The 13,920-nt window shown below is 44.4% G+C and overlaps 1 protein-coding gene across 2 annotated transcripts in view; it reads right to left on the bottom strand.

The window, feature by feature from the left end:
* The window catches only part of zgc:153039 (uncharacterized protein LOC767698 homolog), a 110,555-nt gene that overhangs the window by 18,067 nt on the left and 78,568 nt on the right, over nt 1-13,920 (bottom strand). For both annotated transcript variants that reach the window (XM_017685881.2, XM_037546903.1), the window contains one exon: nt 5,829-5,953. In XM_017685881.2, coding sequence (XP_017541370.1) covers nt 5,829-5,953 — 125 coding nt within the window. The remainder of the gene's footprint in view (nt 1-5,828; nt 5,954-13,920) is intronic.

Genomic DNA, 13,920 nt, shown 5'->3' with positions numbered 1-13,920 from the left:
CAAGCTGTCGCTGGAAGCAATATCAGCACAAGAACTGTAAATCAGAAGCTTCATGAAATGGGCTTCCATGGCCGAGCGGCTGCACACAAGTCTAAGATCACCATGTGCAATGCCAAGTGTCAGCTGGAGTGGTGTAAAGCGTGCCGACACTGGGCTCTGGATCAGTGGAATTAGCCGCTGTCATCTGATGGACGAATCTGGTTTGGCGGATGCCAGGAGGACACTGCCTACTGGAATGCACTGTGACAACAGTAGTTTGGTGACGGAAGGATAATGGGCTGGGGCTGTTTATCCAGACAATGCCAGAATTTGGAAAATATTACAATAAAATGGATCAGAACCAGCTGGTATGTAGCTTGTTTTAGGCCCAAGGCCTCCCCAAGACTGTGGCCCCCTCCAGCTTACTGAGTCAGGTGGCTTCCTAGGCAGAACAAAGGGAGGCACAGCAGTTGTAAATGTTAAGGAAGGCTAACCCTAAAAGACCACACATTCATTTATGTCTGCTACCTCAAAAGTAAAGTGGACTAATTCAGATGATATGAACTGGACAGTGGGAGGTGGTTTAGGGTGGGCTGCGTTTTCATTTTCATCTGAAACTTGACAAACATTCCTGTCTTAGCCATTCAGCTAAAGGGATTAACATTAGTGTGGTTTGCACTGTTTGGACATCTGTGTTTATCTGTGGCTTACTGGTACAACGGATAAATCAAATTGCAGAACTCATCCACACACATACAGATATTATTAATAATATTTATTATTGATATTAAAAATTTAAGAATTTTTCCTTCCTTTAAAAAAAAATAAAAATTCTGGCCCACATCAGAAGTATTCTTGAAAAACTTTATGTCCTCACGAGAACACAAAAATGACTTGAAAACACACCATGCACCGAACTGAATATGCACATACATGTCGTCTGGCTTCACACGCATATGAACTTGAGTAACATCCCATTTTTAACCCATAGGGTTTAATATGATGAAGGCCCACCCTTTGCAACTATAACAGCTTCAACTCTTCTGGGAAGGCTTTCCACAAGGGTTAGGAGTGTGTTTATGGGAATTTTTGACCGTTCTTCCAGAAGCGCATTTGTGAGGTCAGACACTGATGTTGGACGAAAAGGCCTGGCTCGCAGTCTCCACTCTAATTCATCCCAAAGGTGGTCTATGGGGTTGAGGTCAGGACTCTGTGCAGGCCAGTCAAGTTTTTCCACACCAAACTTTATGGACCTGCTTTGTGCACTGGTGTGCAGTCATGTTTGAACAGGAAGGGGCCGTCCCCAAACTGTTCCCACAAAGTTGGGAGCAGGAAATTGTCCAAAATCTCTTGGTGCTGAAGCTTTAAGAGTTCCTTTCACTGGAACTAAGGGGCCGAGCCCAACTCCTGAAAAACAACTCCACACCATAATCCCCCCTCCACCAAACTTTACACTCAGCACAGTGCAGTCAGACAAGTACCGTCTCCTAGCAACCACCAAACCCAGACTCTTCCATCGGATTGCCAGACAGAGAAGTGTGATTGGTCAGTCCAGAGAACACGTCTCCACTGCTGCAGAGTCCAGTGGCGGCGCGTTACACCACTGCATTCCACGCTTTGCGATGTAAGGCTTGGATGCAGCTGCTCGGCCATGGAAACCCATTCCATGAAGCTCTCTACGGTGTTCTTGAGCTGATCTGAAGGTCACATGAAGTTGAGGTCTGTAGTGATTGACTCTGCAGAAAGTCGGTGACCTCTGCGCACTATGCCCCTCAGCATCAGCTGACCCCACTCTGTCATTTTACGTGGCTGACCACTTCGTGGCTGAGTTGCTGTCGTTTCCTCATACATTTAATCTGCAACAAGAAACTGATAAATACTGAAAAAACACGAAGCTGAAATCAGGGTCTCATTCGCCAGCCTCTTTCCACCTTAAATGGTGCACCAGTTACATTCTGGCACCTCAACCACCATTTAAGGTGGAGCGCGAAATTTAAGATGGCAAAGAAGAAGCTGAAAATATTCGACTTTTGAGGAAAAGTTCTAAAAAAATCTATAGCTCAGCTGAAGCTTAAAGCAGTACAAGGTACATCTGCGATTTCGATCACATCACATTTGTTTGCTTAAGCTAGTAGCACATATTGAGACGTATTTACAGCCAGGATGATATAATGGGCATGAAATGACGTGGCTCCCGAGGGGGTTTGATTTCTGTGAAAAAATCAAAGTGGCTCTTCTTAACATTTGGGTTTCCGAGCCCTGAAATAAAAAGACCTGCAACTGGTACACTGCTCGCTACCAGTACCACCCCAGTGAGGTGAAGGGTCCCGCCCCAGTGACGGTGTTATCCTGAGAGTGTACTCAGGAAAAAAACTTGAATTTGAGGTGCCCTTCAACTAGTGCTGAAACTAACAGCTGCAAAGGCAGCTGGGATTGTAGTAGACAAACTCTCGATAACCGCCCCTCACCCCCCCACCACCACCAACCCCACCCCCGTATCAGAGCCTCATTTCCCTTCAGACCTCAACAGCCCCCTAGAGCGCACACACACTCACACATGCTCCTTTTAATGCAGCAAAGCTCAGCCAAGTCTACCCCAAAGGACAACTCTGGGAAACCAAAGCCATTTGCTGATAAAACAGCAGCCAAGAAAAATCCCCCTACACGCACAAACACACACTCGCACACTCACACACACATGCATAATCCACCTTTTAAAACCTCCGTTCAATCCTAAAACACTCACAAAACGCCCTCTCCACTGCTCGATTCCCCATCGATTGCAAACACACACACACACACACACACACACACACACAAAACACTTGCTCCATTATAATCCCCCCGCCCAGCTTGTTGATGGCAGGTTTGGGTGGTTTCTGCTAAATTAGCTATGTTAATCACAGTGTGCGTCTCCGGGGACCCTGACGCTAAATGGCTTTTAATTCCTCTCGCCTCTCGCGCAGACACAACAACAAAAAAAAACAACAAATAACAACAACAACAAAACACGCCCGACACCAGGCGACTGGCAGCTAAAAGAATTACTCAGTGGAGGCCCTGCTGCTTCCACACTTCCAACCAATCACAGGCGACTGGGATCACATGAGCCAATAAGGGGAGGACTGTGAAAACGCTCCATCATTCTCATGCACACACTTGCTTAACCTTTATATCCAGGGGTCAAACTTACATATCAAATTCACAGGATACACAGCGTGGCTGTCCAGAAGAAAACCAAGCATGTCCATTCGAGCACAGCAGCTGCCCTTCCCATGGCATGAAAATTCCATGAATGGAATGGAGCAATGGAAATGCTCTATAATCACTTACAATAAAATCTTTTTACATTAACTTCCATTCAGGGTTAAGACAGTCTATACATGAGGCTCTTCTACTGTCTTGTTGTGGCTCCACAGCTGAATTAAATTAGTAGGTAATAATAAAATAATCCTCCTTTACAGTAAAATAAAACTCTGTTGATCGTTCAACACAGTTTAACAGTAAATGGTCTTAAACGCTGGAGTTAATGTAGAACTGCTGATTCACCCTTTAACCCTGAAGACCAGCGCAGACGGCTGGTCACCATAGCAACACACAACAGTCTCGCCCAGCTAGTAGCTACGAAACGGCAAAGAGAGAGATTTAAGAAAGACATCGATAATTTGGAGATGAATGGACTCATCTCTAGTTACGAAGCTGAAGCCACCTCTCATTCAAATTTTCCTGTTCCACCTTAAATGGTGCAGAAGTTGCACTCTGGCAATATTTAAAGGTGGAATGGGAAAATTCACCTCATAGAAGTCGAATGTTGAGGGACACTTTACAAGAAACTACTTTTGAGGAAAAGGTTCCTGCTGGAGATGTGAGAAAAGCAGCTGTAGTTGAGCTGAAGCTGAAAGCAGAGCAAAGTAAGTCTGAGTTTCTGTTTATATTTTTTAGCCTGTACTAGAACATCAGCGCACACTGAGACGTATTTACAGCCAAGATGGAAAAATGGACAAACAGTGGGGTAAAAAAGTATTTAGTCAGCCACTGATTGTGCAAGTTCTCCTACTTAGAAAGATGAGAGAGGTCTGTAATTTTCATCATAGGTTCACTTCAACTATGAGAGACAATATGAGAAAAAAAATCCAGGAAAACTCATTGTAGGATTTTTAAAGAATTTATTTGTAAATTATGGTGGAAAATAAGTATTTGGTCACCCACAAACAAGCAAGATTTCTGGCTCTCACAGACCTGTAACTTCTTCTTTAAGAAGCTCTTCTGTCCTCCACTCATTACCTGTATTAATGACACCTGTTTGACCTCGTTATCTGTATAAAAGACACCTGTCCACAGCCTCAAACAGTCAGACTCCAAACTCAACCATGGCCAAGACCAAAGAACTGTCGAAGAACACCAGGAAGAAAATTGTAGACCTGCACCAGGCTGGGAAGAGTGAATCTACAATAGGCAAGCAGGTTGGTGTGAATAAATCAACTTTGGGAGCAATTGTAAGAAAATGGAAGACATCCAAGACCATTGATAATCTCCCTCGATCTGGGGTCCACGCTAGATCTCATCCCGTGGGGTCAACATGATCATGAGAACGGTGAACAAAAATCCCAGAACTACACAGAGGGACCTGATGAATGACCTGCAGAGAGCTGGGACCAAAGTAACAAAGGCTACCATCAGTAACACACTACGCCGAGAGGGACTTAAATCCTGCAGTGTCAGGCGTGTCCCCCTGCTTAAGCCAGTACATATCCAGGCCTGTCTGAAGTTTGCCAGAGAGCATATGGATGATCCAGAAGAGGATTGGGAGAATATCATGTGGTCAGATGAAACCAAAATAGAACTTTTTGGTAAAAACTAAACTCGTCGTGTTTGGATGAAGAAGAATGCTGAGTTGCATCCATAGCTACTGTGAAGCACGGAGGTGGAAACATCAGGCTTTGGGGCTGTTTTTCTGCACAGGGGACAGGACGACTGATCCGTGTTAAGGGAAGAATGAACGGGGCCGTGTATCGTGAGATTTTAAGCCAAAACCTCCTTCCATCAGTGAGAGCACTGAAGATGGAACGTGGCTGGGTCTTCCAGCATGACAATGATCCCAAACACACCGCTCAGGCAACGAAGGAGTGGCTCCGTAAAAAAACATTTCAAGGTCCTGGAGTGGCCTAGCCATTCTCCAGACCTCAACCCCATAGAAAATTTGTGGAGGGAGTTGAAAGTCCGTGTTGCCCAGCGACAGCCCCAAAACATCACTGCTCTAGAGGAGATCTGCAAGAGGAATGGGCCAAAATACCAGTTACAGTGTGCAAACCTGGTGAAGACTTGCAGGAAACGTTTGACTTCTGTCATTGCCAACAAAGGTTATGTTACAAAGTATTGAGTTGAACTTTTGTTATTGACCAAATACTTATTTTCCACCATAATTTACAAATAAATTCTTTAAAAATCCTACAATGAGATTCCCTGGATTTTTTTTTCTCATTTTGTCTCTCATAGTTGAAGTGAACCTATGATGAAAATTACAGACCTCTCTCATCTTTCTGAGTAGGAGAACTTGCACAATCAGTAGCTGACTAAATACTTTTTTGCCCCACTGTAAGTCATTTTTGATTATTTTCAGTTTTTGACATACCTGAAAATACCGGTCACCGTGGTGTGTTAATTTCACAATGAATGGACCAAAGGAAACTTAAAATGTGAGAAAAATTAGAGCACATTTATCATCATAGACCCCCAGGACCACCACAGAGCAGGTACTGCAGTGAGTGGACACCGTGTTTACTCACAGTATACATGCGGGAGGTTAAAGGTTAGAGTAGAAGGTTAAAAGGTCAGCATGTTCAGCTTACCTGAAGTTGGGTGCGGAGGCCCACTCCAGTGCCAGACAGGCCAGGTCCACCGCCGCGTACACCAGCAGGAAGAATATAGTCACTATACTCGCTATAGTGTTCAGTTTACCTGAAAACAACACCAGCTGAGAGAGAGAGAGAGAGAGAGAGAGAGAGAGAGAGAGAGAGAGAGAGAGAGAGAGAGAGAGAGAGAGACACAGATTAGTGGTGAGTATGAGTAATTAATTAAATAGCTGAGTTGCTGGGCTGCAGTCACAGAGAGTTCAAAGTGACCTACAGAACCACACACACACACACACACACATACACACACACACACACACACACACACACACTCTCTCTCTCTCTTCTCTAACTCTGTTTCTGTCCCTACCTCCTCTGCTTGCAGACACTCCTCTCCGCTCCTGCAGCGAGTCTGAGCGCTCGCTCTGAATTAGACTCAGTGCGGAGTAATTAAGAAATTGGCCGAGTATCATGTCTGACATTTTCCTGCCATTTTATTATCTGTAAGGCAGCAAACACAAGCAAAAAGAACGAGGGAAGAAAAAAAAGAAGCGCTTCTCCCTCCAGTTCGTCGCAAGTGTCGGCACTGACGCACAGCTGGAGGTTCAAATGATACATCAGAGGAATCATGTGAGGCCTTCATCCTGCAGTCATGTGAATTCCATAGATTACTGCTCCCAGCCCAGTTCACGGATCCCAGTCCTCCTCTGAGGCTCAAACGGAGTTCAGAGTGCTGCATCCACGCTTGCAAACACGTATATACACGCAGAACATGTTAACGCATGGGTTCTCTCTATTTGATCATCAGGAATCCTAATTTCTCGCAGTTCTCTTTTAAATAAAGGTGTTTAATATTTAATACATAAGCTTTTCCAACGTCCCAAAGCACACCATTCACTCCTCAGCTCATGTATGGAAGTTATGCTGCGTTGGAAACTCATTATGTTGGTGTTTCAGCTCCGAATGCTTACTAAGGCACAATACAGGGCAGCCAATCAGAACAGAGCTCATTTACATATATCAGTCTTAAAAGACACAGCCTGTTTAGTTCTAAAGGATAAAAATGGGTTGGCAAAATGGCCCACGGACTAATTTTGGAGCAAAACAAAATACAAAATATGCAGCTCTGACAGAACTACTAATATGCTGGACAGAGAGGCAAAGCAAAACCCCCACATGACAGCAAAGGATCTGTAGAGCAACAAAAAAACAGCTTGTTTAATTCTAAGGGATGAAAAGAAACAATTTTGACATTATGTAGGATGTATAACTTAAACAAACAAACAAGTAAATAAATAAAATGTGCAAACGTTTGGATACCCAGTTGTAGACCCTAGATACATAAGGACTGGTTAGCCAGGTTAAGAAGTGTCATGTGTAAATAAATTCAGCTGATGACCACTGTAGACTATAAATTAATTCTCTGGCTCTTTAAACTGTGATCACACTCAACAACCGTGGGCTCCTTTGAGCAGCTGGCTGAGGATCTGAAAGTGAAGCTTAACGATGGACACAAAGCAGGGGCCATCTTAAAAGAGATATCAAAAGCACTTCTTGCACAATTTCCACCATCCAAAATGTCAAGAAATGGCAGTTAAGGGGAACTGTGGAAGTCGAGGCAAGATCTGGAAGCCCAAGAAAGCTCCCAGAGAGAACTCTGCTTGCGTGTTGGGTAGAAGGCAAAGCAACACCCCCACATGGCAACAAAGGACCTGCAGAGCAAAAAAAATAGCCTATTTAATTCTAAGGGATGAAGGGAGATATTACAACCATTTTTGGTGTGTAAACCCACACAAAAGTAAAGCAAAATGTAGGATATAAAAAAAATAATAAATGGTGCAAATGTTTGGATACCCAGTTATAGACCTTAGACACCTTTAGGACTGCTCAAGAACTGTCATTAGGAATAGTCACCTGACCATTCAACAGCATAAATAAATTCTCTGACTCTAAACTTTGTGATTACGCTCAATATCCATGGGCTCCTCAGCTCCTCCAAGTGGCTGGCTGAGGAGCTGAAAGTGAAGCTTAGGGATGAATACAAAGTGGGGACGTCTTAAAAGAGATATCAAAGCACTTCTAGCTCACAATTTCCAATGTTTGAAATGTCAAGAAATGGCAGTTACAAGTCAAGGCAAGATCTGGAAGCCCAAGAACGCGTTCAGAGAGAACTTTCATATCGGTCAGAAAGGCAAAGCAAAACCCCTACATGACAACAAAGGACCTGCACTTGGGTTTATAGTGCGCTGTTCTACTGTGCTGTGGGTTATGAACACAGTCCACGCCTCTCTAAAAAGATGGCCATACAGAGATAAAGTGGAAAGCACAATCTCGGATTCCTTCATATCAAACAACCCTGTACAACTGAATTAAAAACAACAAAAATATTTAATATTTATATTTATAAATCAAAGTAAAAAGTGGCACTCACCTACACAGTGAAAAATTCGAGTAAGCTTGCGGTTTTGTAAATATACTTTCCATGTAAATATATCCCATCAACGTCACTGAGGAAAGTAATGCACCACAGGGCATCCACAAATAATCAGGACCCTGAATCAGGAGTGAGGGAAACACTCAACTGCAGTGCATGGGGTCCAAACCACTGCGACTGAGAACCTCTGATAGTGTTCTGATTTTTTTCTGCGTGTTTGTTTTTGGAAAATCCACCTTTGAATGGTTCAGTGTTTGCATTCAGCAGCCATGTAGCAGGTGGAGAGGTTAACGCTCCCAAACACCCAGCCACGGTGCCAGGGGGCTTATTTTGAAAGACAGCAGCAGGCGTCACGTACCCTGGAGGAAGCGTGTGCGGCTGGCGTGCAGCAACCCTAAAGCTGCGCTCCGACTAAATACAAATAAAAACTGCCTGGCAAGGAGCCAGCCTGAAGAGGAAAGGTTGCGGGAATGCACAACAAGTGATTACGCTCTTGGATAAATGTGTAAACATCACTAAAAAGTTTCAAAGCATAGCATTCACTCCCTGATCCACACAGTCCATGCACGGAAACTATAATGCGATTTGAATTCATTGCGTCCGTGACGTCACAAGTCAACAGCAACCAGTTCACACTGAACGGCTAAGTAGTATTTCAGTATCTTGGAGCGCTTTTTGATTGAGGCACAATACAGGACAGCCAATCAGCACAGAGCTCATTTACATATATCTTAAAATATGTCTTAAAAACACAGGCTGATTAGTTCTATAGGATAAAGAGGGGTCAGAAAAAGGTCAATGGACCATTTTTGGTGCATAAAACCACAAAAATGTGGAAAAAACTAAATACGAGACAAATGTAGCTCTCCGATAGAACCGCTCATGTGCTTGCCAGAAAGGCAAAGCAAAACCCCCACATGACAACAAAGGACCTGCAGGAAGGTTTAAGCTGATGGTGCACTATTCTTCCATCAGCACCACCTCTCGCTCCGCTCCCACACCACCAATCAGTGACCCCTCTAAAGTATAATTGGCAGAGACAGTTTATTTGGCCATTGAGACATGGAGGAGAAAACTGATACACTGAAGAAATACCGGCATTATGTTTATGTTTAAGTACTGTAGTATACCTTATCACTGTTAGACCTCCCAACCCCAGCAATCCTAACAATCCAAAGCAGTAGGAAAAGCACTGGACATCAAAAAATAACATTAAAATTGAAGAACTTCTCATTTCTTATTTAAAATTTTCCATTTCATTGTAATTGATTCAGGAGACAAAGTAGAACTGCTGCACCATTTAAAGCAGAACAAAATAAATAAATAAGTAGGAAAACCTACTCAGCTTTGTCATTATAGTCTCAAATTAATACAGATAGTTTGGAACAAAGTCTCGGAGCTCAACTTCTGCTGAGATATCACTGTGGCTTTGACTGTTTTCCATAGTATGGATAAACACTGACGGACTGAAATGTATGCCTTCATTAAAAACGGGTAAAAGTCAAAGTAATTCAAATTGTATTTATATTTTCATGTGTTTTAATTAGCAGACTTATCTAATCAAATATCCACTGCATCACCGCTTTGTGTTTTTATTTGCATTTTACCTACAGGTCCAACTGTTTTGGATCTGGTTTTGTATGTCAGTCAGCACAGCGACACAAACAGGTTATTAAACTTTAAGGGGTAAAAGAGTTTGGAAATAGATGATGTAAAATCAACTACAATTGATTTTGTGATGGCTCCTATAAAAAGGCACTATACACATACTTAAAACCTAATAATGCCTAATATAAGCCTGTGTAATTGCTTCTAAGTAGTGTGGCCAGCGGCATGCCATGCTCACCGAAACTGTTTTTCAGAGGTGTCACAGCTGAAGGCAGCTCTCCGTGGTGCTGACTGGAGCTGTCAAACTTCAGCACCTCCTGTTTTGGACAGCCGGTGACCGCATGGCCTCTGGGGCGGGCCCTGGAATCCCACATGCCAGCTTCTGCTAATGAGACCAGCTGGGTTCACTCACCCAGAGAGCTGCCGCCATAAAAACGTCATTCAGAGGCTCAGTCCTGTGAGTGACTTCGAGTACTCCACTTACCAAGAGACCTAATGCCTGGTGTCTTTCTTGTGGCCTTCTGTTCTCTCTCTCCAATCACAGGCGACTGAGCCAAGCCCCATCAACTGAATCACACTGCCACTGCTGTGAGACCTGTGTGCCTGCTCCTGAAACCAGTTTTCCTACTGGAGGAATGGTTCTCTTTCACAGTGGAGTCTTTCAAACTTTTAACACTTTCGTTTGTCACTTTGACTCTGGCAGATTGTTGAATAAATCCAGCCCAGAGCCATACTTGAACTGAACTTCATGTCTGTGGTCTCCCGCTACTGTGAGCACTTCCTTAGTAGTGGACAATGCGGGCAGCACCTCCTTGAGGAGTCCACAAGACCACATTTTAAAAAAGTAAAAATAAAAACAAAAAAGGAGCTGGCATGGACCAAATAAACCTGGCCCAAACCACAGTGGCAGCTCTCAGAGGAGGAAGTTGAGCAGATGCTCAGGCAATGGTTCCTGTGGGCCCTACCAAAACCCCTGTGACACTGAGGCAATGGAGGGCATAGAAAATGTGCTGGCCCTGTCCCATCCCGAGTGATGTGAACCTCTCTCTGCAGCCCATCTAACAGACCCATCTGCAGCACGACCAGGAGAGAGTGGAGTCCACCACCCTGAGAGGAACCAGCCTCTGCGCCACACTGTCCCACAAAGCCTGCTAAACAATCCCATGCTCACCGAACAGGATCTTAGAACGTCCATTCGCCCCTAGCTCACGAGTTGCACCCTTTATTTTTGGAATGGAGCGCAAGGATTCACTTGCTCACTTGTCCTGGAAATGGGAGAGGTCCAGGCCCATCTCTGACCGTCCAGTGAGGAGCTGCCTGTCACTCACATACAGGGGAACATCCAGCAATTTCCCACAGCTCTGATACGACTGGATGAGTATGCACAGGCTTGGTTTCTGATCTCCCTGTTCTTTTACTGGTGAGCAAGGACTACCAGGACTTTAAACAGACCTTGAAGAACCCAGAACTTGACTGTAGATGTACCCTGAAGCCCTGCTCCACCAGTTTGGGAGGGAGACGAGAGTGGCTGACCACGTGGGGAAGGGGAGAGCAACAGACCCACTAATCCTCTTTTCCAACAGGTCCCTGCGGAGAGCAGCTTTGCAAGAGAACAGCAGGAAGATGAACAACTAAATGTGATGTCACTGACAGTGCCCCTCACTCCCCCCCAAGGACATCATGACAGACCAGGGTACCCCCTTCATCTCCTGGGTCATGGCTGACCAGCTTCTCCAGGTAAATCACCTACCCACCTCCGTGTGTCACCCACAGACAGATGACTTGGTGAAAGGCTTTAAGCAAACCCTCAAAAACAATCTAAAAAAAGTCATGGCTCCAGACAGGTGTAATTGGGACCTGCTGATTACCTGCGTGCTCTCTGCCACTCTGGACGGCCTCTAGTGGCTTCCATTTGTTCCACTTGTTATACAGATGTCGGCCACTGGGTCTTCTCAACATAGTTAGAGAAGGAACAACATCCCTCCTCATTCCACTCAGTCATTGAATATGTCCATGAAATGCAGCACAGGATAAATGCTGTGCTGCATCATCCATCGTCCATAAGCACATGGAGGAAGCCCACCTGTAAGTTCCTGGCAAACTGGCATGGGCCACACATGATGCAATAAAATACAGATCCACTTAATTACCACCTTGAATAGTCTGGAAAAGAACTGAGCGAACAAATGAATTTAACCTGTCCCTTTGTGGTATGTAGAAGACCTTATATATCCTCAACACCAGGAATAAGCAGTTGGCAGAACAGTTTCATGACATCATCTCCACTGTCCCTGGCTGCACCTACGTTATCCAACACAACATCCAGACCGGTCCCTGAGGGTTGTTATTAGACAGTGGCTCTACCGGATACCAGAATCCCACCTGAATCCATCAAAGAGGAAGTTAAGCAGATGTTGGTTCCTGGAGACCATCTAACAGCCCATGGTCCAGGAACATGGTCATCATGGTTCCCAAGCTTGATGGGTCATGGAGAAATGCAAATGCCCTCTTCCCTCGGCCGGCCTACTGGGCGTCAAACTGCCCTCGGCCAAGGCAGGCTCTAAGGAGGGGGGCCTGCGGCTGGTGGTGGGCTCACGATACCTGCCAGATCGGTTTTTCTGTGCAGTCACAGCCAAAGGAATTTCTCTAAGGTGCTGACTGGAGCTGTCAAATTTCAGCACCTCCTGTTTTGAACAGTTGGCGACCACGTGGACTCAAGGGTGGGGCCTAGAATCCAACATGTCAGACCACTGCTAATGACACCAGCTGGGTTCACTCCTCCAGACACACTCGCCACCGAAAGATGCCATTCAGAGGCTCTCTCAGGTGAGTGACTGATTACTCCACTTACCAAGAGACCTAATGCCTGGTATCTTTCTCTCTCTCTCTCTCCCCACAGGAGACTGAGCCAGGCTCCGCAGGCTGGCCAACAATGCCACAGCCAGCAAACTACAAACAATATTTTATATACTTTAAGCAAAAGAGAAGTTTGAATGCTGGGCACTTAAGAGCCGCCTGGAGATTAAATCACTGAATGAAAAGCAGCAACACAAACAAAAATGTCTTTTCAATAGTCTTGTTTATGGATTTAGTCACGTTTGAATACCGTTCTGCTGCCCTAAGGTTTAGCCATTTTGTAAGAATGAACTGGCAATTAGGTGCCCTGGATAAATAAAGCAAAACAAGTAAAAAAAATAAATAAATTGTGTGCCCATTTTAAAACCATGATCATAATAATCACCATTACTTGTAGATTCATATCAAGGACGAAATGGAGGTTCTTTTATCAGTAGTAAACTTCAAACCAGCAGTCATATTTCTCTCATACTGGCTGATCTAGGATCAGTTTTTAAATGTTCAAATTGACATCAACTGCAACACTGCAAAAAGGCTGACGATAGATCAGTATATTTACATTGATATGCTCAACATGCAGCCGCCTGGTGCTCAGAGCACAGGTGTTGTAGCACGATCATGTACATTACTGTGCAAAAGTCAGAGACCACATTTTCCTTCATTCAAATTCTAGTCAAAATGCCCATTAAATACAACTCATGCATGTTTAAAAACAAGATAAAAAGCACAACAAGCCTCAACAACGAACCATAAACTTCAATATTTCAGTATTTACTGTCTACCTTCCAGTTTCTCAAAGAAATCTACGGGGATGTTTTTCCACACCTCCAGAGTTCAGTCTTAGAAATTGGTCGTACCTTCTGGCTCTTAGAAACCAAGCCATACCAAACAGATTCAACAATGTTGCAGTCTGGACTCTGGGGTGGTCAGTCCATCGCTCAGCTTCTTTGTTTGATGTGTCCATCTCCTTTTCTCAGTGAGGTTCTTCTTGATCAGCTACACGTCCTTTCAGACCCACAGAGCTGAGTGGTCTTCTCACAGTGGAAGGATGGACAGAAACACCTGTGGATATTCTCAGATCTGAAGCAGCTTGATCTTCTCCTTTATCTCAAAGATCAAAGCTTTACGTGCTGTTTATCTAAGGGGGGGGGGGGTCAGTTTGCGTGGTCTACCATTATCTTGTGGATGGTT

This window comes from Pygocentrus nattereri, chromosome 17 (assembly GCF_015220715.1).
Source record: "Pygocentrus nattereri isolate fPygNat1 chromosome 17, fPygNat1.pri, whole genome shotgun sequence".
Lineage (NCBI taxonomy): Eukaryota > Metazoa > Chordata > Actinopteri > Characiformes > Serrasalmidae > Pygocentrus > Pygocentrus nattereri.
Note: the sequence above shows the minus strand (reverse complement) of the source record. Positions and strands in the feature narration are given on the sequence as shown.